A 27,266-nucleotide genomic window follows, 5' to 3' on the forward strand; every position below is an offset into this window, starting at 1 on the left:
AGCGGCCACAGAAAAGGCTCTGTCGCCTCTAGACTTCAGCCTAGACTTGGGAACAGATAGTAGATGTAGAGCGGATGATCGGAGGTTTCGTTTGGGGACACGAGTGTTTAAAAGTTCTGACAGATAAGGAGGGGCCAAATTGTGTTGTGCCTTAAAACATCAGTAGTGTAGACAGGGACGAAATTTTGATTTCAGAAGTGGGGGGGACACAGCAGGCTTGTGCGGATTTGGGGTGGGGGGTGTTATGTAAAGACCCCTTGACACGTCACGTGCCCATCTCAATAATTTTTCCATCCTCTCTCTCTCTCTCTCACTCTCTCACTCTCTCTCTCTCTCTCTCTCTCTCTCTCTCTCTATATATATATATATATATATATATATATATATATATATATCAAAGTTAAAAAATGTACAACTCTATTATTATTTTTATTTATTATCAAAGAAAAATTATAAAAGAAAGCTGTGGATGACAGAAGGTCTGTTAAAGGCATGTAAAAAGAAAATGGTATTATATGAAAAATTCATCAAACATAGGACAAGTGAAAATGAAGACAATTACAAAAAATATAAGAATAAATTAACTACAGCTATTAGGATCAGAAAGAAGCAATATTATGATGAAATTTTAGATAAAAACAGAAACGATACTCGTAGGACGTGGAAAATATTAAATAATATAATTCAAAAAAGGATGACAACTTTGGAATGGCCAAACTACTTTCTAAATAGTTCAAATCATAAAGTAAATGATCTAATAAATATAGTGGAAGAATTTAACAAATTTTTTGTAAGCGTCGGGCCCTCATTAGCAAATGAGATAGCAGTCCCACCTGATGCAGATACATTTAATAATCTGATAAATAGTAATATCAACTCAATGTTTCTACATGAGATAAGTGAGACTGACGTTGTGAATACAGTAAGAAAATTTAAAAACAAAAAATCCACAGATATAAATGAAATTGATATGGGAATTATAAAATAAGTTATATTCTCTATTGTGAGACCATTGACATATATATATAACCTATCACTACAAAAAGGTCATTTTCCTAAAACTATGAAGATAACAAAAGTGATCCCAACATTTAAAACTGGAAATAAGCATTCTATGGAAAACTATAGGCCAATAGCAATTATTCCACAATTTTCAAAAATACTCGAGAAATTATTTGTGAACCAGCTAGACGTATATATTACTAAAAATAAATTATTAAGTGACAGTCAATATGGATTTAGAAAAAACAGAACCACTACCTATGCGATAATGCAGATGGTAGAAGAAATAGCCCAAGCAAGTGAAAGCGAAGAACTCTCTATTAGCATATTTGTTGATTTAAAGAAGGCTTTTGACACCATTGACCACAGGAGATTATTGAAAAAGATGGAAAATTATGGCCTACGAGGAATAGCGAAGTCCTGGATAGAGAGTTACTTACAAGACAGACAACAGTATGTACAAATTAAAGATATAAAATCTGGATTTAGAGAAATAAGTTGTGGAGTTCCACAAGGTTCAGTAATAGGTCCTATATTATTTACTTTATATATAAATGACATATGTAACGTGGCAGATTTTTTCAAATTTATAATGTTTGCAGATGATACAAATTTAGTTTGTTCAGGTAAAGATATAAAAGAACTTTTAAAGAAGGCCGAAAAAGAGTTAAATATCCTCAAATCTTGGTTTGATGTAAATAAACTATCACTGAATATAAAAAAGACTAAATTTATGATTTTTGGAAATAAGAAGGTAAAAAATGGGGACTTTAAATTAACAATTTCAGATACTGAAAGTGAAAGAGTGTCTGAAATAAAATTTCTTGGTGTTGTGATTGACTCTAACTTATCCTGGAAGCATCATTAAAATTACATAAAAGGAAAAATTGCCAAATCTTTGGGTCTATTATATAAGCTGAAGGACATACTAAACCATAAGGCCTTACGTCTAATATACTGTTCACTAATACAACCATACATGGCATATTGTATAGAAATATGGGGTTCAACTTTTAAAACGTATATACATGAAATAAAATCTATACAAAAGAAATCTATTCGAGTTATGAACAAGAGCAATTATTATGCTCATACTGACCCGTTGTTTTTAAAATCACAGATTATGAAATTAGAAGATCTATATTATTATAAAATAATGCAATTTATGTTTAGAGTAAAATTAACAGCTCTGCCAAAAAATATACTAATGTTCTTTGTAAAGAGGGAAAGTAAATATGATTTAAGAGGTGTATGTATGTTTGTTCTACAAAAAGCCAAAAAGGGCATGAAAAGGAGATGTATCTCTAATGGGAGTAAAATTTTGGAATGAGGCTAAAATAGAATTAAAATTAGCAACTTCTCTTTCAGTTCTTAAAAAACTTATCAGTAAAAATATTTTTGAAGAGTATTAATTTGATGTTGATGGATGGATTTGTGTTTTACTTTTATTTGGGTTGTTGGTTCATTGCGGGAAATTAAAAAAATGTTTTGTAAGTAGGTTAGGCAATTATATAAGCTATTGCTTCTGCCTAAACCTATTCAGTCATGATATACCAAATAGACACCATATAAAAAACAAGGCATATGTTAGTGAGAAATGGTATTTGTATCTAATTGTATGACATGTTAATGTACATTATCTTAAGATAACTGACTGAATAAATTGATCATTCATTCATTCATTCATTCATTCATTCATTCATTATTGAAGTGCAGTTTTGGCTGTTGACAATGGATAGGCCATTGTATTTATTGTTTTGGGTTTTTTTTATTGTTTTTGGTGCAACATTTTCTAACAGGGAGTGAGATTCCTTTTTTATTCAATTTTTGTTTGTTATTTTTATTCATTTAGAAGTTCTGGTTCTGGACATTTCAATGTTAAATGAAGGTTTATTTGTTGCATTTTAAAGGGTGTACTTGCATTATTATGATATATTAACATTATATTAGTGGTTATTTTGGTCTAGATAATGTTGACAATATCGTTTATCATCAACAATTTGTTGGACAAAATATCGTCCAGCAAAATTTGTTACATTCCCAGGCCTACTCAAAAGTATAAAAATTATTTATACATAAACGGTCCCTCCTGAGATCTGGCCGTTTGTTCATTTGCTGTGTTAGAGGACATGCTGAACTAATGTTTTACACATGATCATCACCCTAACATTTGAGTGTATAAAAACATATTAAATATGTTTTTCCCCTTAAAAGTGTGTAAACAGTTGTTGCATTTCAACACACAAAAAATAAATGGAAAAAATAAGATAAATCTAATGAAAAGTGTACATCTTTGACATTAAGCTTAAAAAAATCTGTTGACGATGATGATACTGTTCATTTTTCAGAGCTTTTTAATGTGAAAATATACATTGCAATAGATAAGTTTACAATAAAGTTAAATGATAAAAGTTTTGAAGTTACACTTCTACTACTACTAGTAATAATAATTATGATGATAATAGTAACAATAAAAAAATAATTATTATAATAATACGAACAAAATGTGTCTGAGGAGTCAGTTATGTGGAGGAGATGAGTTTGTAAAAGTTAGTTTTGAGTATGTGTGTGAAGGAGGAGGTGAGTCTGAGCTTAATGCAGGTCTGTCACATGTTCCAACTTACGTTTTGACTTTGAAAGAAGTCTCTTATATCCACTTTTCGTTTTCTTGACATGCTGCCTCCTGGCTGTGCCTAACTACCAAAGACTCACAAATGAACACTTATTCAAATGTTATGTAATGGAAGCTGAGCTGAGCTCTGATATTTCACAGCGTCTAGTTGACGATGTGACTCAGTACCGGTGTTCTCTAGCGGCTCCAAACTAGCAAAACAACGTGAGCACGTTCTGACTGTTTCCAACTTGAGTGACAGCAGCAACAGCCAATAATACGTTAGCAAGTATCAGCAGAGCCAATAGATTAGCTTTTGGGCGGGTCTAATAGTAAACCGGTTTCCGTGTCGGTCCTAGTGCTCAACCAAATCCATTTAATGGAGCGTAACATTGTTTTTGGACGGAAAAAAGTGCAGGGGACCAAAACTGCCTTTTGAAAAAGTGGGGGGGACATGTCCCACCCGTCCCCCCCCAAAATTACGTCCCAGAGTGTAGAGATTACTACACACTAGAATCAACACTGTTTGCTATCAGTTGTTAGATTCTGAGAATGACCAATCAGATTAACCTATAAGGCTTAGATCGTGTATAAATATCCCAGATACTTATATAGTCGATCTAAGTTCAAACACCAACCTGTTTGGTCTAATTTTAATCCAAGGATCAATGTTTAATTTAAATAATTAAATTTAATAGCAAAAGTTTATTTTTGAATCAGAAGCTAGGAATCTTTGCTTTTCAATAACCAGAAATATTATACCTTTTCTGTTTCGTTTCAATAATGAGGCAAGTTTAAAAATGAAGAAATGTTATTACTAACAATTTTAAACTTTACGATTTGAAACGACAATTCATGGATGACAATTTTTAACAGCTTTGATATTAAACTTGTTTTAAAAGAACAAACCTGCAGCTGGATGGAAGCTAAATTGGAAATACGAGTTTGGATGCGTGAATGGAATTATCAGAAGATTTCTTTCAGAGAGAGAAGAAGCGTTCTGGATGGAAATGATGTTTTGCGGCTAACTGAGTTATTTAGAGAGAACAGCATCGGACGTCATCTGTCGATTATAGTGTCTACCTCACCCAGTTTCCGGAGACCCCCTTTTGGATCCGAGATGTCAAGTGGAGATGATGTCCTCCGGGCACGAGGATGGTAGAAGGACCTCTATGCGACCAAATCAGTCCTGGGTTGTCTCTGTGGGTCACACGACTGATGAACTATTGGCGTCTCAAAGTCCGTAACTCTGAAGGAGTTTTTCGTCTTAACTTAACTCAGAAAGCAATAACTCTGTCAGGAGTTTTTTCGTCAGCTGGTTAAAGTTTCGTTTATTCTTAGCTATTCTTGACGGCGTGACAAAACAGCAGGTAGAGGTTTAGGGACGGCGTTCCCTTCCTCCGTGATGTTGGTTCAAGAACTGAACGTGAAGCTGTGATGGTTAGTTTACAATAGCTCTCAGGACACTCCTGCTCTCTCAGCAAGAAAGCTTGGTCATGCGTCCAAAACATGTGATGCAGTTATCGTTTATCTGGACTCTGTGTTAGATGGATAAGGTGAAACTGACCTTCTTTGCTGAACACATCTTTTACTGCCATCAACCATAATCATCTTAATCATTATTATACCCAACGCATAAATTCATTTCATGTAATTAAAATACATATACTGAACCAAGTGATCATTTATGATGATTTTCATAAACAGTACTAAAATCAAATATATTTTATTAATATTATCATTTAATTATTATCATCCTGAACTTGAAGTGTCCTCCTCCTGGGACGGAACAGCAGCAGATAGGTGATATGTTCTTCCAGACATCATCGCTCCTTGGTTAATCTTTGGATTTAAAAGTACTGCTTGACCCAGCTTGACCCAACTGGGTAAATGTGACCTTTGCCACAAATTAGAGAACCTTGATGATGCTACAGTAGCATTTTAAATTGAATCCTGTAAGTGATCGGGAGCCAGCGAAGAGCCTGTAAGACTGGTGTTATGTGATCCCTGCGCCTCCTACCTGTCAGCAAGCGGGCTGCCCCATTCTGAGCCACCTGCAAGCGATGAATCGACGACTGCTCCAGTCCATGATATAGAGAGTTGCAGTAGTCTAATCTCGACACGATTAGCAGGTGTATAACCTTTTCAAAGTCTTTGAGTGGTAAATAGGGCTTGACTTTACTAAGAACACGCAAATGAAAGAACACACTCTGGACCACAGAACTTATCTGTTTATCAAGTTTAAAATGGCCATCAATGAAAACCCAGATTTCTTGCCTGAGACACGCAAAAGGATCCTAAAGGGCCAAATACACTGTTTACCCCGTGCAACAGCCCAGGGTCCCCAAAAAGGACAATTTCCATCTTTTTGTCATTTAAAGTGAGAAGGTTCAATTGTGGCCCGTTTTTAACATCTTTTAGACAATTCAGTAATTTGTCAAACGATGGTCTTTGAGAATGTAGTGGGACATATATCTGATATTTTCAAATATTTCAAATCATTTTCAAATATTTATAGTCGTGTGTTACTCATGTAATTGTGGAGTGTAGACATGCACCTATACCACTTTTTTCCGACCCAATACTATTACTTGGATCTGTGTACTCGCCGATACCGATGCTTCTACCACACACACACACAAAAAGCAATGAATTGGAATCCAGGTTTAATTTTCTTCTCTGCTTTCATCAGGAAAAGTCTGAGGTGGATAAAAAATATAATAGAAATGATCACAAAACTAAAATATTAGGTGAACAGAAATGACAAGTTACAGTGAAGCCACTTTCAGGCAGCTGCATTGGTATCGGTTAACCTTTTACCGATACCAGTGTCCCTAGTGGAGTGTATTCAGGCTTTAATGTACTTGTGGATAGAATATTAAAAAGTTACATTTCATGAAATTGTATTTTAAATTACAACGCACAAAAAATATAAAGGGAACACGAAAAAGGTCATCCTAGATCTGAGTGAAAGAAATATTTTTAAATACCTTTGTTCACGACATAGTTGAATGCTGACAACAAAACCACAAAATGGAAATCAAATTTATCAACCTGTGCAGGGCTGGATTTGGAGTCATGCTCAAAGTTAAACTGGAATAACAGTACAGGCTGATCTTATGTTGATGTAATGTCCTTGAATCAAGTTAGAAGGAGGCTCAGTACTGTGTGGTCTCCACATGCCTGTATGACCTCCCTACAACGCCTGGACGTGTCGTGATGAGGTGGTGGATGGTAATCTGGACCTTGTCGGTCTGTAGTGCAACATGGCGGACCTGGACACTACACTGACACAGCAAACCTTACCACAGCTCACACTGTTGTGCCATCCTGAGCTGCACTTGAGCCACTTGTGTGCATTGTAGACTCCATCTCATGCTACCACTAACGCAAAAGCACCGGCAGCATTCAAAAGTGAATAAAAAATCAGTCAGAAAACACAGGAACTGAGAAGTGGTCTGTGGGCTCCACCTGCAGAACTACTCCTTTATTAAGGATGTCTTGCTACTTAATTGATTGTCAATCAATTTTCTTAAGTGGACAGTTGATTTAAGTGTGATGGACTTGGGAGATACATTGTGTCGTTTAAATGTTCCCTTTATTTTTCTGGGCATGGTAGGTTAAAGAGTCCCCTGATCCTGTTAAACACAGATCGCTGGGGTGAAGACAGTCAAATGCGTGTGTCTCACGCTCATTGCTTTGAGGCAGTGGCGGATCTAGGATTTTTCTGAGGGTGGGGCCATCAAGGGGCCACAATATTTATAGAGGGGCCACGTACAGTCCAACATACTTGCATACTATTCCCAGTTTTTGTATGGTAGATACAGTTTACCCCAACACCATGTTGAAAAACATCAATGCAATTGTACATCAATTTTTACTGTACATTGACAAAATACAACCACACACAGCATTTGAGAAATTTTAGCATTCAATTTATTTTGCAAAGCCACAAATATCAGGTTAAAATATGTTTGTGTGTGGAAAAAACACCAGAAGAATATCACAGGACCTTCTGCTCTTGACTGGGAAATGTCTGGTGGGAAGTCAATTAAATAAGTCTGAGTCAGTTGCTTATATCTCTCAACCTTTAACATTCATGGCATTCAGAATCTGCAAGTGACTGACTGCAAAATTCAATTAAATTTAAAGAGCCTTTACAAAATGAGAAGCACACCACCAGGTCCTACTGGAACAGAACACCGTTCTGATGTCTGCGCAGGATTCTGTGCATCACACTGGAAGATGTCTGAAAACAGCAAATGAGAAATTATCTAACATAAGCCAAATACATACACAAGCATTTATTACTTTCAAAGATCAATGTTTACCATTTGATCCTGCAGGATTAGTATTGATTGGTGACTCTGGTGGCCCAGCAGGATGGAAGGTTGAGTCATTAACTTCACTCTGGTTGTCTGAATTGGAGAGAGTCTTGTCCCAGTTTGCAGCTAAAATACAAATATATGTCAAACTCCAGCTAAATCCAGCCAAAACTTTGTTTTCTATGAGACCACATTTTTATTTATTTGAAATTGAAGACTTCAAAGATTGGACTATAAAGATGAGATGTGGTAGATGTAGACAAAGAAACCAATACAATTTAAATCCATTATGTTAATGTTATAGTAAATCACATCACCATGAAGCGGAAGAATTCAGTAAACATATGTGCCATTAGTACAAGATAACATCATTTAACAAATTTGAGATAATGGTGATTTTTTATTTTTACCTAGAATAATGGCAGGAAAAGTTGGACTAACAAAGGAATATCCAAAACACAAAATCTCTTTGGAAAACTTAACCTTGACCTTACTTAATCAACCAATTAGAAAATTCAGTGTTTCAAACAAGGACTTTTCCCACACATTTTACAATACATCAAAATGTCACAATTTAGGGAAACCTTGAAGGAATTGTGGGAAAGGAAACTTAACTGCAACATTACTGATGATGAATGGAAAGATGCTTTGAGAAACGTAAAATCATTTACTAAAGGGAAGCAACTTTGCCACTAATGATTTGTCACGATTAACAACTTCTATCAATTTAAACAATAATCCTTTATTTTTGGTGCTTGGAATAACTGACCCAATTATTACTGATAAATATAAAAAGCTCAATGCAAATTTTCTGTGCAAGAAAATGACTCCACATTAACTGGATCAGCTCCAAGATAAAATGGGAAAAGGTTATCCTCAATTATAAGCAGAACACACTGGGCAGCATTAGGTCGTTTATAAGTGGTCAGTCCGTCCTGCTGGATAATGTGGTGCAATCATGATCTTTTTACAAAAGATTATGCGATGGCGGTGAAAAGGGAGCTTGGGGGCGGTCTCTGCGCTGCCACGGACTTCAGTTTATCTTGGACATAACTTGCTTTTTATTGCGATCAAAGCCACACTCATTAAGCTTTTTTAACAAGCCGCTCCAGAAGGTGTCTGTCCCCGTGCAGTCTCTGGTGATCTGAGCTTCAACTCTTACGGAGAGGCTCCCCGGCCATCATCTCAGCTGATTCTGTTTAGAAAAGCCAAACTTACGGCCCATGTTTACTTTCATTTTCAATATAGTTGCCGGCCGGAGCTCGGCAGTAACTGCCCACGTGATCATGATACCCCCTTCTGTTGCGCCAAGTTGTAATATGCATTCACAAGTCCGGCGTTGCGGTGATATTAGTATCAACCGTGGCAGCACGAATGCCACAAAATTCCCGCAACACCATGCCGCCACGGCGCGTTTATATTACACGTACGCTGATTTCCCAGCATGGTATGTCCTACAAGAGGCTGTCTCTCGTGTTTATCTGACATGACTGTTGCACAATAAAGATTATATTCTTTCTGACCTGATAAAGGGGGAATGGAGGTCCCTTGCCCTGTTCCAGCCTCTGGTCTACTGCCTCCTGCTGCTCTCTCTCTGATTTCTCCATGCTCGTTTTCACCAGCTGACACACTCACTCTCTTGGGAAAAAACTGCAGAATTCCCGCCTGTATCTGACCCTTTCTTTTCATGTTCTCTATCAGACAGTGCCAACTATTAACACACGAAATGCAGATTACAAAAGAAGTACATGGATTAGCAAGGGCTAACGTTTTTTCACAAGCCCTTTTTAACATTACCTTTAACTAATGTCGGCATTGCTTTCCATTGGACTTATTGTCAGACTTGACTTACATGGCAACTGTGAGTAAACAGTGATTCGTGACTTACCAACAAATTCCTCATAACGTGGACTCTCATCAGATCCGATGTCGGTTGAAAAGTTCTCCCTTCTTGGAATCTTTCAAATCTTCTTCTGTTGGATTTCACACACTATTTTGCTCCTTAGCGCCACACGGCCACTAGTGTTTAGACTCGGAATTGCATCCACCTATAATCTCATCACCGCACAAAGGACAGATGAGTGACAGGACAGGGGCACTACAGGGGCCAATCATATTTCAGCAGGGGCCAGTGCCCCTGTGGCCCCGCCCCTAGAACCGCCAATGCTTTGAGGCAGCCCTGACTCTTGTCACTGGCTGTAATTACACTGATGTTGCAGCAGGGGGCAGCAGAGGCCTCCAAGCGTCAGAATGCAGGATAGAAGAAGAAATTACTCCGTTTGGGTTCGGTTAAAAAAACAGAAAATAAAGAACACATCCGATGAAAGAAAGAAACGCTGTTAAAACGTAACTTAATGTTGCGGGTTAATTGAACAAAGAAAAGCCTATTTACTCTGGAAAATGTTCGCTATGTTAGCTAACCCTGCTGCGTTTACGGAGGGACTCGCTGGAGGAGAACCAGAACCGGGTCTGGTCTCCAACGCTGCAAACGGGACCCCCGCCTCCCGGTTCCTGCAGGCTGAGCTGGAGCTAAACGCCCACCTCCGCCGGCTCTCATTCAGCGAACCGGTCCGCTACGTTTACAACCCGCTGGACTACGCCTGGGACACCCACCGTTGCTACGTGGAGAAGTACTGTCTGCCCGGACAGAGGGTCCTGTTTTTGGGGATGAATCCTGGACCGTTCGGCATGGCGCAGACCGGGGTGAGCCGCAGTGGGATTACTCTTCTCAAACAAACTCATAAAACATTTAAAATAAATGATGCATCGGATACCTAATGCATCACAATCCTCTGCTGTCAGAAGGTGTATTTACAGTGCATTCTAATGGGAAACAGGCTCAACACAAACGGTTGTTTCCCGCTTGATCCTAGTGCTCAACCAGTATCTAGTTAATATATCATAATATTGTTTTTGGATGGTAAAGAGTGCAGGGGTCCAAACTTGACTTTGTAAAAAGTGGAGGGGACATGACCCCCCTGTCCCCCCAAAAAATTACATCCATGATAACATCCATCTATCCATTCTCTTCCACTTATCCAGAGTCAGGTTGCGTAGGCAGCAGCCTAAGCAGGGAGGCCCAGACTTCTCTCTCTTACCTGTGGTGTCCCACAAGGTTCTGTGCTGGGGCCTCTGCTCTTCCTCCTCTACCTGCTTCCTCTTCAGCACATCCTGAGCTCCTTCAAAGGAATCTCCTACCATCTTTATGCAGATTACATCCAACTGTACATCTCCTTTAAGCCCCATGAGATGTCTAAGCTGCAGCTGTTACACACCTGCTTAGACTCTATCAAAACCTGGATGGCTGGGAGCTTTCTTCAGCTGAATGAAGATAAGACTGAGATCCTCATCTGTGCCCCAGACAAGCTGGTTCCCAAAGTCAGAGACTCTCTTGGTCAGCTTGCTTCCCACACCAAACCTTCTGTCAGGAATCTTGGTGTGACCTTTGACCCAGCTCTCACCCTGGATTCTCATGTCAGTTCTCTTGTTCGCTCTTCCTTCTTCCATCTCAGGAACATTGCTAAGCTGAGTCCCATTCTGTCTCGCTCTGAACTTGAGACTGTTCTCCACACCTTCATCTCCTCACGCTTAGACTACTGTAACTCTCTTTTCACGTGTCTGAGCAGAACCTCCCTGAACCGTCTACAGGTGGTTCAGAATGCCTGTGCTCGGCTTCTGACAAGTCCTCCAAACACACCCACATCACCCCGCTTCTTCTCCAGCTTCACTGGCTGCCAGTCAACTTCAGGGTTCATTTCAAGATCCTGGTTCTGGTCTATAGGGCCTTACATGGACAAGCACCATCTTACATTGGTGATCTTCTTAGTCCCTACACCCCCAGCAGGTCCCTGAGGTCCAGTGATCAAAGCCTACTGATTGTGCAGCACCAGGCTAAAGACCAAAGGTGACAGATCATTTGCTGCTGTGGCCCCCAGACTCTGGAACTCTCTCCCCCTGAGCCTGAGATCAGTGGACTCAGTGGTCTCCTTCAAAAAGCAGCTGAAGACTCACTTGTTCAAGCTGGCTTTTGTATGACCTTCTTCACCACTCTCTCTTTATTCTGCTCTCCCCACCTATTCCACCTTCCTCAGGATCCACTGATTTCCCTCTTTCCTATTCACTCTCTCTCTTTCTTAACATTTTTTAAAAATCCCAATTGCCTATTTTTGCTCATTTTAAATATATTTTTAAACATTTTCTAAATGCTTTTTTATATTTTTACTTTTGTTTTTGTTTTTGTGAAGCGCCTCGTGATTTTTATCTTGAGAGGCGCTATAGAAATGATGTTTTCTTCTTCTTCTTCTTCTTCTTCTTCTTCTTCTTCTTCTTCTTCTTCTTCTCCTCCTCCTCCTCCTCCTCCTCCTCCTCCTCCTCCTCCTCCTCCTCCCCCCAGCTCCAGCTCCTCTGGGAGGATCCTAAGGTGTTCCCTGGCCAGCCGCGAGACACAGGCTCTCCAACGTGGCCTGGATCTCCCTTTAGGTCTCCTCCCGGTTGGACGTACTCAGTAAACTTCACCAAGGAGACATCCTAATCAGATGCCAGAGCCACCTGAACTGGCTCCTCTCCATGTGGAGGAGCAGCGGATCTACTCCGAGCTCCTCCTAGATGACCGAGCTTCTCACCCTATCTCTAAGGGAGAGCCCAGACACCTTGCGGAGAAAACTAATTTTGGCCGATGTTTCCGCAATCTCGTTCGTTCAGTCACTACCCAAAGCTCGTGGCCATAGGTGAGGATATAGGAACGTAGATCGGCCGGTAAATCGAGAGTCAATCTCAAATCAGTCTCCCGATCTAGCTTTCCCTCACTCACGAACAAGTCACCGAGATATTTATAACACGTTTACAGCTTTATTAATACGTGTACTAATAACTTTTATTATTTGATTATAAAGGTAGTCATATTGTAAAGCAGAATAATCATTTTAATGTAATTTTTTTCCTGTGTTACTATGATTTCAGTTTAGATTAAATCTGTGTTAAACATCCCTTTTCTGCTCCACAAGGTCCCGTTTGGTGAGGTCAGGTCTGTGGTCGACTGGCTGAAGATCTTGGGAGAGGTGGGTCGTCCTGATGAAGAGCACCCAAAGCGGCGGATCACGGGCCTCAGCTGCACTCAGAGTGAAGTGAGCGGGGCACGTTTTTGGGGGTTCTTTAGAAAACTCTGCGGTGAACCCACACGATTCTTCCAGCACTGCTTCGTTCACAATCTGTGCCCGCTGATTTTCATGAGCGCCACTGGGAAGAACCTGACCCCGCCCGAGCTGCCTGCAGCTGAGCGAGAAGCCCTGCTGTCCTTGTGTGACTCCGCTCTGTGTCAGGTTGTGCAGGCCCTGAACGTTTCCATGGTGATCGGTGTGGGGAGGGTGGCTGAGCAGCGGGCGCGACGAGCTCTGTCTGCTGCAGGTGTGGATGTGCGAGTGGAAGGCATCATGCATCCATCACCCAGAAACCCGCTGGCCAATAAGGGCTGGGAAGGAGTAGCTAGAGCCAAACTGGAGGAACTGGGTGTTCTCTCTCTGCTGAGTAGCAGCTAATGAACCTGTGTGTAACGATGATTTCTTATTTATTCAACAGTTAAACCTGATTTTTCCAACCAGGCTCGTCATTTATCAGCTGATGAGTGTCTGAAGTCTGAGTCAGTTAGCTGAGACGCTCAAGAAACATGCTGCATTTATACTGACCCTTTACTGAATGCTAAACATTATTAACATCTAGTCTTTTCCAGCTTTTTATCATGTTTCACATGTTGGTAAAATTATATTCTCTACCTCTCACCTTCAACTCAGATTATACTGAAGTTTAGAAACTTCTCAACTTGTAAATAATCCAACAACAACATGAATGTACAGCTTAATATACAACTCTCCCTTTTGCATACATTTTATTATTATTATAATTTTTTGTACACAATGTCTTGCCAGCTCTTTTGTTGCTCAGGGTTTATACTTTTGAAATAAAAAAAACTCCTGTTTAAATAAATGTTTCAACCTGAGTCATTTTTTCAAAAGAAATCAGTCATGACTTTGGTTTATAAGATTACATCAGAAACAAGAACCGAACATTCTGATCATTTGAGGGCTGGTGCTACACTGCCATCTAGTGTCTAAAGATGGGATAGGTCGCTTGAGCCTGAGATGAGATGTGCTTTTTTTTATTCTGAACATTAAACTTCATATATTTTCTCTCACATGGAGACTTTTCAGCATTCAGATTAAACTAATCAGATTTAGCAGTTTTATATCATTTGTTATTCTTTGAATCATCGGTGGTGCCACCCCCACAATGACCCCTCCCCAACTGTGATCAGCAATGAGCGTGAGACACGGCCGTCTTCACGCGCTCTCACGCACGCCACACCCCCAAATTCTTGTGCTGAAAAATAGGTAATCTATCTGGACTACACACCGCGTTGCGCTACTGTACACACACACACACACACACACACACACACACACACACACACACACACACACACACACACACACACACACACACACACAATTGTACGTCGCTTTGGATAAAGGCGTCTGCAAAATGAATAAACATAAACATAAACACACGCACAAACACCCGGAGTGACAGCGCTATAAGTTCTGTTTTAAATTTACCTTAAAATGAACAAGAAGTGGGGAAATGATGCCCTCTAGTGGAGAAATTCTAGAACTAAAGTCTGGGCCTGTAATACCTGACTGCATCAAATAAACATCCTACAGTATATTTCATCACATCTTATTTAAAGAGCAAGTCACCAGAGTCTTATTTCACTCCCACTTCCTGATTGATAAAGGCAACAAATGCTGTTGCCTGGCAAACCAAGAGGGCGGAGCCGCTAACATTTTCACGAACACAGGCTCACAACGATATTGTGACATCATAATGTACCAGTTAATGTCATTGTGTACCTCTTAGCCAATAGCGATGGTAGTGCAGAGTTTTTACCTGACGACGGTGCAACACTGACAGTTTTAGGCAGAATATTTACATTTTAACGAAGACGAACTTTAGTGCCAAATTATTACATGTGTCTACAGCACAGTTAGACCCTCATTTATACAGTTTATCAGTAAAAAAAAAGATTGTTTGTGGCTAACTTGCTCTTTAATTTGAAAACCTGTTTAATCAGATAAAAGAAACATTTTAAGTATTTTCAATATATTATGATTATATGGTTTAAAGAGCAAAATTTAAAACAAGTAAGAATTAACTAGATTTTTAAATCACAACTGAAGGTAGAGGAAACACTTATCCAAATCACTTATATTGTCTGCAAATCTTTAGTAATCTTCCAATAGATGATGTATTTAGCTAGCTCGCTGACATAAATACAGACAGTATTTAATCCTGAATGTAGCTAAATATATTTTCTGCAGGAATTGGCCACCTGTGTGCTATAAGCCTACTGATTTAAAGTACAAATGTGACATAACTGTTCTGCACTCACTGTTTTTTTCCACAGTTTTTCAATGTATGTGATGTGTTTTGCTCATAATCAATTACCCTTGTTCTTACATAGCAAACAATGATTACAGCATTCGTTTTGGCTCAGCCTAAACATCCCTTTTTGTCTCTGCCAGAATAATGTTTTGTTTTTGCCAAAACACACACACACACACACACACACACACACACACACACACACACACACACACACACACACACACAAACACACACACACACACACACAAAGAAATAAAAATCACTGTAAAGAAAATCCCACTCCAAGACTTTTGTAAATGTTGGCAGCCCAGCTGTGAGTTGCAACATTCGGTAACTAAAGGTAGCCCCCCCCAACACACACACACACACACACACACACACACACACACACACACACACACACACACACACACACACACACACACACACACACACACACACACACACACACACACACACACACACACACACACACACACACACACAGGTTGTGCTTTCCTTGGGAGTTGAAGTCTTGAGGTCTTGTTTTCAGGGTGATGAGCTTTGAGTTCATGAACTACATTTCCCATGAGCCTTTGTGCATCTCCATGTTTCTAGGAGTCCACATGGTCCAGGAGATGTTTTGAAACTTTTGCACCTGACAGGGGTTCTCATCGCTTTCAGCAGAAACACCCACAGCTTTCTCGGGGTAGCTGGAAAGATTTATCCCTCATCGGATTAAGGTATGATTCACCCAACAGAAGATTCAAGATGAGGTTACTTAACTGCACAGGTTGATTTGAAGCTGACTTTAGATCTAGATCTAGATTATTTATATATGAGCATTAATAATATTGGTTTAAAAATTAAAATTAATCTTAATCTGATTATTGCCATGTTCTTCTTCCTCAAAGGGATTTTTCCATCCGAGGCACATTTTAAATACAAATAACGTCTTCATTTTTGCATTAATTGCATTGCCATTTTAGTTGGGTTCATCTTCACAATCAAAGCTTCTCTTTTTCATATTTCCATCTGTGTTTCAGCGGTCAGTGAGTGCCTTGTTTTTAATCCCACTACTGAGCTGTATGTCATAAGCCTGCAGCCCTGCTGTCACCTTTCACCAGCTGTTCTCATCCAGAAAGGAACAGGCACATGCCAACTAGATCTGTGTGTTTTCCTCTTCAACAGCAAAGCTTCCTATTACGATGGATAAACAGTCCACGGTCATGTTTCGAAATGTGGGGCAACTGTACTTCCCCCAAACTCGGGTGGAGTGTCATTACAGTCTGACGTCAGAGCATCAGTGGAGCAGCAGTGACTGGATTGGGATTTTTGAGGTAGAATAAACCACGTTAGAACCCTACTAAACAAAGATGACTTCATATATGTGGAAATATTGAGGGATGTTAATGAAGCGACTACGTACATTTGTCTACTTTCTTCAATAAGCCCCAACAATAATTTGGAACAAGTTTTAATAATTTATAGAGTGATGCATTAACTGTACGACATGTAAGTATAAACCATCGACATACATACAAACAGAAATGTTAATGCTGTTGCCACTTGCTAATTAAGGTCACCATAGTGATCCTCATTGGTTTCTGATGGCCACTTTAATAATCACCAGTGCAACACTAGGGTCAGCATAGTAACCAGTGTCTCGTTATGATCACTATAGTTACCAACAGTGGCTCATTACAGTCACTATAGTAACCACCAGTGGCTTGTTACAGTCACCAAGTAGTCACTATGGTCATTGCGGTAACCACCAGTTTTTTTGTCATGATCACCATTGTCTTATTGTGATCACTACAGTTACCATTAGTGGCTCGTTATGGTCACCATAGTAACCATCAGTGGGTTGTTATGGTCATAGTGACCACCAGTGACCCAATATGGTCACATAGTAACCACCAGTGGCTCATTATGTTCACCATAGTAACTACCAGTGGCTCATTACAGTCACTATAGTTACCACCAGTGGCTCATTACAGTCACTATAGTTACCACCAGTGGCTCATTACATTCACTATAGTAACCACCAGTGGCTCATTACAGTCACTATAGTAACCACCAGTGGCTCATTACAGTCACTATAGTAACCACCAGTGGCTCATTACAGTCACTATAGTAGCCATCAGTGGGTTGTTACAGTCACCAAGTAGTCATCAAGGTCATCGCGGTAACCACCAGTTTTTTTTGTCATGATCACCATTGTCTTATTATGATCACTACAGTTACCATCAGTGGCTCGTTATGGTCACCATAGTAACCGTCAGTGGGTCGTTATGGTCATTGTGACCACCAGTGGCCTGGTATGGTCACCATAGTAACCACCAGTGGCTCATTATGGTCACCATAGTAACTACTACCAGTGGGCCATTATGGTCACCATAGTAACCACCAGTGGCCCGTTATGGTCACCATAGTAACCACCAGTGGCTCATTACAGTCACCATAGTAACCACCAGTGGCTCATCACAGTCACCACAGTAACCACCAATGGCCCGTTGTGGTCACCATAGTAACCACCAGTGGCTCATTACAGTCACTATAGTTACCACCAGTGGCTCATTACAGTCACTATAGTAGCCACCAGTGGCTCATTACAGTCACTATAGTAGCCATCAGTGGGTTGTTACAGTCACCAAGTAGTCATCAAGGTCATCGCGGTAACCACCAGTTTTTTTTGTCATGATCACCATTGTCTTATTATGATCACTACAGTTACCATCAGTGGCTCGTTATGGTCACCATAGTAACCGTCAGTGGGTCGTTATGGTCATTGTGACCACCAGTGGCCTGGTATGGTCACCATAGTAACCACCAGTGGCTCATTATGGTCACCGTAGTAACTACTACCAGTGGGCCATTATGGTCACCATAGTAACCGTCAGTGGGTCGTTATGGTCATTGTGACCACCAGTGGCCTGGTATGGTCACCATAGTAACCACCAGTGGCTCATTATGGTCACCGTAGTAACTACTACCAGTGGCCCGTTATGGTCACCATAGTAACCACCAGTGGCTCATTACAGTCACCATAGTAACCACCAGTGGCCCATTATGGTCACCATAGTAACCACCAGTGGCTCATCACAGTCACCATAGTAACCACCAGTGGCTCATTACAGTCACCACAGTAACCACCAATGGCCCGTTGTGGTCACCATAGTAACCACCAGTGGCTCATCACAGTCACCATAGTAACCACCAATGGCCCGTTGTGGTCACCATAGTAACCACTAGTGGCCCGTTATGGTCACCATAGTATCAACCAGTGGCTCATTATGGTCGCCATAGTAACCACCAGTGAACCGTTATGGTCCCATAATCCCAGATTTGTCTTTTATTGCCTTTTATTTTAATCTCCAAGTTAAGCATCAAACAGTCTGCGTGCAAAAGCTCTGGGAAAAATGTGACAAGTTCAAAAACAGCTCACTGTTTAGTAGACACGTGTCTAATGTGTGGATCAGAGTGTGGGTGTGTATTGTCTGCATTCTGGAGGGATCTGAGAGAAACCCAGACAATGTTTTTGTTCTCTGCCACAGATAGGCTGGTCTTCACTCAAACAGTACCACACGTACACATGGGCTCTCGTTCCTGAGGGTTACACTGAGGGGACCAGTGTGGATGGTTGTGCAGGTTTTCAGGGTAAGAACTCAGTCTGATACCACCCAACCAGACCAGAAACACGCTGGAACACTACGTGGTTCTTGATCCTTGTCCTGGAGGGCCGGTATCCAGCATGTTTAAGCTTCAACCCTGCTTCAACACACCTGATGTCAATCAGCAGGTGATTTCCAGGCTTCTGCAAGAGCTGCTGCACAAGTGATTCAACCACTGAATCAAGTGTGCTGGAGCAGAGAAACAATGGAAACATGCTGGATACCGACCCTCCGGGACCAGGATGGAGAAGCACTGCTCTAGACTCTGGAGTCCTCCTGTAAGTAACTCCTGGTGTTTTCTGTTGTTTATTTTTTAATGTTTTCCCTGTAAAGTCTAAATAACACAAACAGCATGAAGGATCCCAAAAGCTGCTTTAATCCAATTCTTTTAATTCAATATTACAATTCTTTTGTAAGCTGTCATGATAACATCTAATTACAGCTTAATTACAAATGTACTACACACTTTTCGAGATTTCTGCTTTATCTCAGACTTTGTCATCAGATTTATAAAAAAATCATAAAAATAAACAATGAATAACTCTTTTCTTCCTCATTGTTATGATTTATGATCATTTATCTACAGAGTCACATTCTTTCTGCAAAAACAAGCTAATTTTGTTAGATTTCTGTAAATGTAATTGTTACTTTTTAAGGTGAAATTTAAAGATTGCATTAAATCAGACAATCGGCTATACATAAGCTACAAAGTCTACAAAGTCTACAAAGTCTTATCACATTTTTATGAAAGTGCGTCAAGTTGTGAACAAATTACAATAAAACCTCAGGGAAGAGGGTCGTTGATGCTCAGTCTATAAATATTCTTTTGTCTCTGTGAAACACGGTGGTGGTTGTGTAATGATAACGATGAACCAGTTTTGCTGTATTATGGGCGAGATAACCATGACTGAGCAAAAAAACTAAATGTAACACACACAAACACACACACACACACACACACACACACACACACACACACACACACACACACACACACACACACAGAGGCTCACAGTGGCATTGTGACATCATATGGTCCCAGCTAACATCAAAGGGTACCTCTTAGCCAATAGCAATGGCAGATTTAAATTCAAATGCAGTGCAGTGTTTTTACCTGAAGAGGGCACTACACTGACAGTTTTAGGCAGAATATTTAAATATTAACTAAGATGCACCAAAGTGCCAAATTATTAATTACACAGCACAATTAGACACTTATTTATAAAGTTTATCAGCAAAAAAGTTGCTCTTTAAACCTAAAGTGAAAGACTTCTAATAGCTGCAGAAATCAAACTTGGTAAGTGTTCCTCCACAGCGTCCTACTTGCCTCGGCCCAGTGCTGCAGAGTACCAGTTTGTTTACGTGGATAAGACAGGAGACGTGTGCGCCCGCAGTCGCTCTTTTACTTTCTGCACTCCCAAACCTCTGGAGGAGCTGGAGACGCTGAAGGAAGTAGAAGATGAGGAGGATGGAGGAGAGGAGCTCCTCCTGGTCATCCCCAGGGCTCAGCTGCTCCAGGTCAGGGAAGCAACATCAGTACACACACACATCATTAAAGCTGTCCTGAAAAAAAAAAACCTCCTGCTAATATTTTTGCTTCTCAAGCAGAGCCGACTGGAGGAGAGCTTCAACAAACAAGCAGACCTAAAGCAAGCTTTAGAGGCAGCAAAGAAGGAGGCAGAGGCTGAAAAGGAGGGCTGCAGGAGAGCTAGGATGGAGTGGGAGAGTGAACGAAATGCAATGAATGAGGAGATCGCGGAGCTCAGAGACAACCTGAGACAAAGCTGCGAGGGTCTGAAGAAACTGGAGGGAAAACACAAGGTTAGTGATCAGGTGGGCCTGAGTAACCCAGGACTGGCCACTCCAAAATGCAGAAAACACCATCTTGTTTTTGTTTGGAACAATGACAGGATGTGAAATACAGTCAGGAGAATCTGAACTCTGAGCTGAGCAAACTCATGGCTGAAAAGGATGAGAAGCAGCAGCAGGTCAAAGAGCTGGAGGAGGACATCCAGGTCCTGGTGGACAGAGAGATGGAAGCAAACAAGGACCTGGAGAGGTGGCAAGGACTGAACAACGACTTTACTTTGTGTCGCTTCTTGGGCCTGAAACTGAGCTGATCTTTGTTGTAACAGGCTGAAAGACAGAGTGAAGAAGATGTCCAGTCAGATGCAGCATGACGAGGAGAAGAGGAAGTCTCTGCGGGTAGATGATGTCACAAAACTCACGTCTCAGGGTCCATCGAGTCATTCAACCAAACCTTTAAACCTGCAGGTGGAGGTGGAGGCCTCAGCAGCAGAGGCGAGAGGGCTGCAGGAGCGTCTGGAGACCAGCAACCATATAACTGAAAGTCTGCGTCGAGAGCTGAGAGAGCTGGGCACCAGGCAGAGCCACACCCATGCCGAGCTGCACCAAGCCAGGCTGCAGGTAGCCCAGCTCACCCTGCAGCTGTCCGACCAGGACCTGCTCCTCAGAGAGGAGCGGGCCAACTCAGCTCTGGAGAGAGAGGCGTGCAGACAGGCAGCAGAAGTGAGGATCCGACAAGAACCTGGGATGTTGATGCAAACTCATCCTGATCCTCTTTCACCGTGTTTCTGTGCAGACGGATAAAAAGAAAATACAAGATTTGAGCTGTGAGCTAAAAAAGAAGGAGGAGTGGCTGCAGGAGGAGAAGACAGAGAGAGACGCCCTGGAGGCAGAGCTCGGGAAGGAGAAGGTAGGTTATCATCATCTATTTAACGCGCAAACACCTTCAGCTCCAGACTCTATTTAGCTTCAGGATATGTTTTTGGAAACTGGAGAAGTCCAGCCCAGCGCTGTTTTTACTCACACGCTGGCACAAATAGACACGCTTCCATGAACAGTGAGTAAACATTTCCTCACATCAGCATGTGACCAGCAGGGAGGAGGAGGAGGAGGAGGAGGTCACGATGTAGGAAAGTGTAAAGTTACGGCCTCCTGCAGGTGCTGCTGAGTGACGCCAAGCGAGAGCTGCAGGATCTGATGGCTGCACTCAGAAAGCTCCAGAAGGAGAGAGAGGAGGAACAACTGCACACACAGGCAAGTTGTTGGCATTAGAGCAGGTAAACAACAAGTTCAATTCAATTCAAGTTTATTTATATAGCGCCAAATCACGACAAGAGTCGTCTCAAGGCACTTCACATAATAAACATTCCAATTCAGGTCAGTTCATTAAGCCAATCAGACATAATGTTTCCTATATAAGGAACCCAGCAAATTGCATCAAGTCACTGACTAGTGTCAGTGACTATACAGCAATCCTCACACTAAGCAAGCAAAAAGCGACAGTGGAGAGGACAACTCCCTTTTAACAAGTAAGTCCTTCAAAATGTTCATAAGAGTCCTCATTTCTACAAAAAACAAAACAAAAACAAAAAGAAATCTGTAGCTGCAGCAGCAAGTAATCCCGCTTTATTAAGTAATAAATTATGAGTTCAAACCTGTAGAAGCAAGAAATGACCTAAGCAGCAAAAAAGATCTCAAAGATCTGGCCCTGTCTTAAGAATCTCAAGCTCAAAAACACCCCGTTAAGCACTAAACCTCTGTCTTAGCTAAGGTTAAAGGTATACTTTGCAACTTTTTCATATTTTCAAATCATTTTCGTGAGCCAATATGTGCTAAAATGACCCTTTTATGTTGTTAATGAAATGTCACTCAGACCCCCACCGCCCTCTTTGGCCAGAGTACGGCATTTGCAACTTCAGAGTGCCAGTGTAGGCACCGGATCGGCTCGGGGTCCTGCGCCTGCCAGTGGTAGATGATTGGTTGAATGTAGAACTCACGCAAGTTATGATACCGCGTTCGTAAAAGTTATGTTAGCATGTTGACACTGAAGATTTTGATAGGTCCGAATAAATTTGCGGTTGTAGTCCAAAACACACTTTTCTGGGGAAAATGTTTGCATTGCCAAAGGAAACGTAAAATAAAAGTAAAAATATCAACTGACTCTCAGCAGCTCTCGATTTTGATGAAATGGGGCAAAACAAAATAAAATAACTTTATTGAACAAATAGCAAGCAACATTTTGGATGAATGAATGGATTCATTTACATAAGGACTAAGGAAACATACTGAAGAATTCCACATTTATACAAATGGAAATGGCTGCTAATTCTGCACATTACATTTAAAATTGCTCACATATAAGAACTGCCGTGCTCTTTCGGCAGTCTGATGTTGGTTTTATGTAGTTTCACATTCTCTACAAAGACAATATGGTGTTTTATTACAAAGCTACAGTTATGAAGAAAACGTTTAGGCGGTAAGAAACAAGAATTTCACAAAACTCTTTCCAAAACTTCTGTGTGAAAGCCGAGTGGATTTGCCGTAGTGTGACTTCATCGGCAGGCGCAGGACCTCGAGGCAATCTGGGAGGCCGAGCAGATCCTGGACCTACATCGGTCCAGAAGAAAAAAATGGAGCTGACATACCTGGTGCTGCAGCCTTCTTCCAGCATGTTTGTTGCTTATTTTAGATCATGAACACAACTGATTGGTTTAATTTAGTGATGAATCACTCCTGTAGACACTAATGAAGGCTGGGGAGACTTTTCAGCTGTTAGATTAAGGTGTTAAAAAGACAAACACACAGCAAAGAGATACGTTTTGCATTCGATTGTACTGAATGGACACTAGGGGGTGCTAAAAGCAAGCCAAAACTGCCTACTTCCCCTTTAAGGTCAGAGCTCATGAACTCCTCTGACCTATGTTGTAGAAAATATTCACCTGAACTGATTGGAAACACAATAAAGAGAGAACATTCTGTCTTTTGCATCATTTATTCGAAGGCAAATGCATTTTAAAGGTATAAAACTTCCATTACAACTAACAAAAATAACGAGGATTATCTTGCATTTATCAAAAAACAAAACAAGCATCTTGATGATCCTCAAGATCTTTGGGAGGATATTCTCTGGACTGTCAAGACAATAGTGGAGGGTGTGTGTCCTGTTGCATCTGGTGTAAAAATAACACACACACACGCTTAAGAATTGGAATATCATCCTGACAGTCAGACATGGTGGTGGCAGTGTGATGGTCTTGGACCGCTTGGCTGCTGTAACTGATGTGAGAGACGTGAGCATGCCATGCTGTACTGATAACAAATTCCTCCAACTTGTTGTGTGGTCATTTCTAAAAGGAATCTGAGGACTTTGATGGTATCATGAATTCTGCTTTGTAGGAGAATATCTGACCTTTGACCTTGAACAGGACATTTTTGCGGGAAAACCCTCTGGTGTGTCTGAAATATAACAATCTGTGAAGACGAGTTGTACAAAACTCCTCCACAGTGATGAGAGACTCATTAGCATAAATGCATGACTGCATCATCATCATCATCATCATCATTTGTAAATGTACTTTGTATTTACTCAGACTATTTTAGTCTGATTCTAAAATGAGTTTTTTTAGTTATTTTATTAGAATTTTACAAGAAAAGATTTTTGTTCTCTCTTCTTTAAACCTCCAGGATCTGCTGAACTACATTCATCTGTTGGAGCAGAAGTTGAAGGCTGAAACTAAATCCAACAGCATCTGTAAGAACAGAGAAAATCTCCCAGTCATTTGTTTCTTCTGTTAATAAGCATCAAATTGACTCGTCTCCTTGAACAGCTGCCCACCCTTCCTCTGAGAAAGACGAGGATGCTCCAGCAGCTTCCTCCAGATCAGTTTCCTCACCACTCTTCCTGCCCGCTCACCTGGAGGACAGATCTGAGACTCAGAGCCTGAGCAGAGGCGACGAGCCGGCCTTGGACTCGCAGGTATTCAGGCGCACCTGCACTTGGTTCCAAAACAATCCAAGAAGCTAAATATTTGACCAATTTCAGATTCATCACTTTGCTGTCCCGGTTCTATTGTTGAACACCTGGGACGGTGCTGCTGCAGGAACAGGTCCGGGCAGAGCAGTAGTGGCTGGCTGGCTGGCAAAAACAAATCTTGTCGGGGTCATTTGCAAAAGAACTCTCCCTCTTAGTGCATTTTAAATATTCAAACCTACAGTTGGAAAATGACTACAATTCTACAACAATCATTTATTTCCCATCTCCAAATCAGCGGTTTGACGGATAAAGCCAACTATCAGATTTAAAGTGAAATTAGACCTGAATTTTACTCATATACATACACAAGCCTACTGTGTACGCTTTTCTTCCAATTGTTCAAGAGCAACTGCAGTCCATAATGTTCAGTTTTGTTTTCATTCACTTTTTATTTTGACAGCAGTTTGTTTTCCAGCCTGTGTGCCAGCATGCACTAGCCTGGCAAGCCAGACTAAATAAATGTAGTATTTACTTTGCAAAGCAAGAATTTGATCTAGTTCACTAGGCTAAGCATGCGCACCTGAAAACACAAAACTCAGTTTTACCACAACATGCAACATAAAATGAGAACAAATAAGCACATTTTGTTGCAGCTGATTTAAGCTCCGTCTATGTAACCCACCAGTGTGTTTGTGTGAATGAGGGAATGGATAGGAGATCCAGCACCTTCTAGCCAGCTATTTAGCCGTAGCAGGGGCGCTGTCGCCCATTCAGTGATGCTGATTGCCTCAAAATGATCCAGTACCCCCTAGCAACCAATTGTGATTAGCTGCAGTTCACGAGCGTTTTCCCCAGCGCCCCAGGAGTGATATCTGTTGGGAGAAGTCTCTGTTTAATGAGCGACAGCTGGTGAAAACAATGTGTAAATGATTCAGATTACATGTAGGAACACACAATTAAGCAAAACTGACACGCAATATTATGTATATTTAAGTTATTTGGAAAAGGGGCTCAGTGTCACTCAAACATTTTTTGTATGAAATCAGGACGAGACGACGCAGATCAGTAAAAATCCTGCTGGGGACGGGAAACAGCTGATCCTGCCTGAACTTGTCAATCCTGTTCTGAGGTAACACACACACACACACACACACACACACACACACACACACACACACACACACACACACACACACACACACACACACACACACACACACACACACACACACACACACACACACACACACACACACACACACACACACACACACACACACAGAGCGCCCTCTCTTAAAAATGATCATGTGATGATTTTAATCAGATCCAGACATGTTATCATGAGTCATGCTGCCATAGGACACTATAGGCCCATTGTGTTGCCCCCATCTGACTGCACACTGAGCTGCCATGGACACAATTTGAATCAAAAGCTCAAGTCAAAGAAAAATCTTACGGAAAACCCAAATATCTTCTGCAAAGGGTTAGGCCCATGTAGATTTTAAGAAAACCTGCTGTTTGGAAACAAAATCTGAAAAGAATCAGTGTTGGTTAGGACGTTTGCACTTACTTTGCTGTAGATGTGCAACAATCTGTGGATGGCATGCAAACTTCACCACAAGGTCCACATAAGATTTAGTGTTCTACACGTGTTTGTGACACTTTGATCTTCCCCCCTTTGCAGCGAGCTGGCCGACTCTCCGATGTGGTGACACTGGAACAGACCTGCTGCAGGGTGCTGTCAGACCTCCATAGTTTCTTTGGTTTGCAGGAATGAAAATTCCTTTGTTTGGTGAAAAATGCACTTTACATTTTTTTTTAAACTGTAGCTGACAGTTTCTAGAAGCATCTATGGTTTTATTTTCAGTCGCTGTTGTCTTAATCCCTGTAGATCATACAGTAACGTGAGAAATGTTCGTTTGGCCCAATGTTGACATGCTTCGTGCCGTTTCGGTGCAATTTTGGCTCCAGAGTTTTTTGCATGAGCGCGTGACTCCTGTAACCGTGTCAAATGTGTGGGTGTGTGTGATCACGGTCAAGTGTGAACTGATCTGTTTCAGCTCTCAGAGCTGCATGTGGGACTGGGAGAACACGGATGTTTGTCAGGAATACTTCTCCTTCTATTAGAGCCCTTTGTTAGGAGCAGAGTTCATCCTAAAGAGAAACGACGTGCAAAACAAAAGAGACACCAAAAGGTCTGAGAACAAAAAGAGCTTTTATCAAAATACAAGAACCAACAACAAAACATAAAAGCAAACGGTAAAAAAGCAAACGTCCTTTTAGCTTCTTATAAAAATGTAACCAGAACACGTGGACCCAGCTTCTTTGTGCAGCCGAGAGCATCAAAGGTGTTTTATTAGAGGATCTATGAAGACATCCCTGAACATGGAGACAAAGTGTTTGCAGTAAAAAGTGGAGAAAAAAAAATAAAGTTCTGCTTCATCATTTTAACACACACA

General features: G+C 41.0%; 2 protein-coding genes and 1 long non-coding RNA gene across 6 annotated transcripts; 2 read left to right on the forward strand and 1 right to left on the reverse strand.

The window, feature by feature from the left end:
- Nucleotides 1-7,649: 7,649 nt before the first annotated feature.
- LOC139068983 (uncharacterized) lies at nt 7,650-9,964 on the reverse strand. The gene is made up of 3 exons (XR_011520211.1): nt 9,827-9,964; nt 7,945-8,064; nt 7,650-7,862 (listed from the first exon to the last, which is right to left on the reverse strand). It is a non-coding gene; the product is annotated as an uncharacterized lncRNA (long non-coding RNA).
- A 235-nt stretch (nt 9,965-10,199) lies between these two features.
- smug1 (single-strand-selective monofunctional uracil-DNA glycosylase 1) lies at nt 10,200-13,647 on the forward strand. Its single transcript, XM_015959650.3, has 2 exons — nt 10,200-10,641; nt 12,942-13,647. Exons 1-2 carry the CDS (start codon nt 10,339-10,341, stop codon nt 13,470-13,472), a joined length of 834 nt encoding a protein of 277 aa, XP_015815136.3. The 5' UTR covers nt 10,200-10,338; the 3' UTR covers nt 13,473-13,647.
- Nucleotides 13,648-15,971: 2,324 nt separating this feature from the next.
- calcoco1b (calcium binding and coiled-coil domain 1b) lies at nt 15,972-27,266 on the forward strand. 4 transcript variants are annotated; one of them, XM_015959646.3, is made up of 14 exons: nt 15,972-16,097; nt 16,546-16,694; nt 18,912-19,014; nt 20,344-20,546; nt 20,637-20,849; nt 20,939-21,087; nt 21,164-21,233; nt 21,303-21,557; nt 21,631-21,744; nt 21,993-22,088; nt 24,519-24,585; nt 24,662-24,810; nt 25,854-25,936; nt 26,492-27,266. In XM_015959646.3, the coding sequence occupies exons 2-14, from the start codon at nt 16,563-16,565 to the stop codon at nt 26,517-26,519; spliced, it is 1,662 nt and encodes a 553-aa protein (XP_015815132.3). In that variant the 5' UTR covers nt 15,972-16,097; nt 16,546-16,562; the 3' UTR covers nt 26,520-27,266. The 4 variants fall into 4 exon arrangements, with proteins under 4 accessions (XP_015815132.3, XP_070405367.1, XP_054605846.2 ...); XM_070549266.1 differs by having other exon boundaries at nt 20,344-20,849; XM_054749871.2 differs by having other exon boundaries at nt 21,164-21,557.

Source organism: Nothobranchius furzeri, chromosome 3, assembly GCF_043380555.1.
Source record: "Nothobranchius furzeri strain GRZ-AD chromosome 3, NfurGRZ-RIMD1, whole genome shotgun sequence".
Classification (NCBI taxonomy): Eukaryota; Metazoa; Chordata; class Actinopteri; order Cyprinodontiformes; family Nothobranchiidae; genus Nothobranchius; species Nothobranchius furzeri.

Excerpts from the sequence above, each read along its gene's own strand:
- smug1 (XM_015959650.3), top strand. The coding sequence starts at position 10,339 with ATGTTCGCTATGTTAGCTAACCCTGCTGCGTTTACGGAGGGACTCGCT. Across the intron at positions 10,642-12,941 it reads TCGGCATGGCGCAGACCGGG|GTCCCGTTTGGTGAGGTCAG; the intron begins GTGAGCCGCAGT and ends CTGCTCCACAAG.
- calcoco1b (XM_070549265.1), top strand. The coding sequence starts at position 16,563 with ATGGATAAACAGTCCACGGTCATGTTTCGAAATGTGGGGCAACTGTAC. Across the intron at positions 20,850-20,938 it reads AACTGGAGGGAAAACACAAG|GATGTGAAATACAGTCAGGA; the intron begins GTTAGTGATCAG and ends GAACAATGACAG. Across the intron at positions 22,089-24,518 it reads AGGAACAACTGCACACACAG|GATCTGCTGAACTACATTCA; the intron begins GCAAGTTGTTGG and ends TTAAACCTCCAG.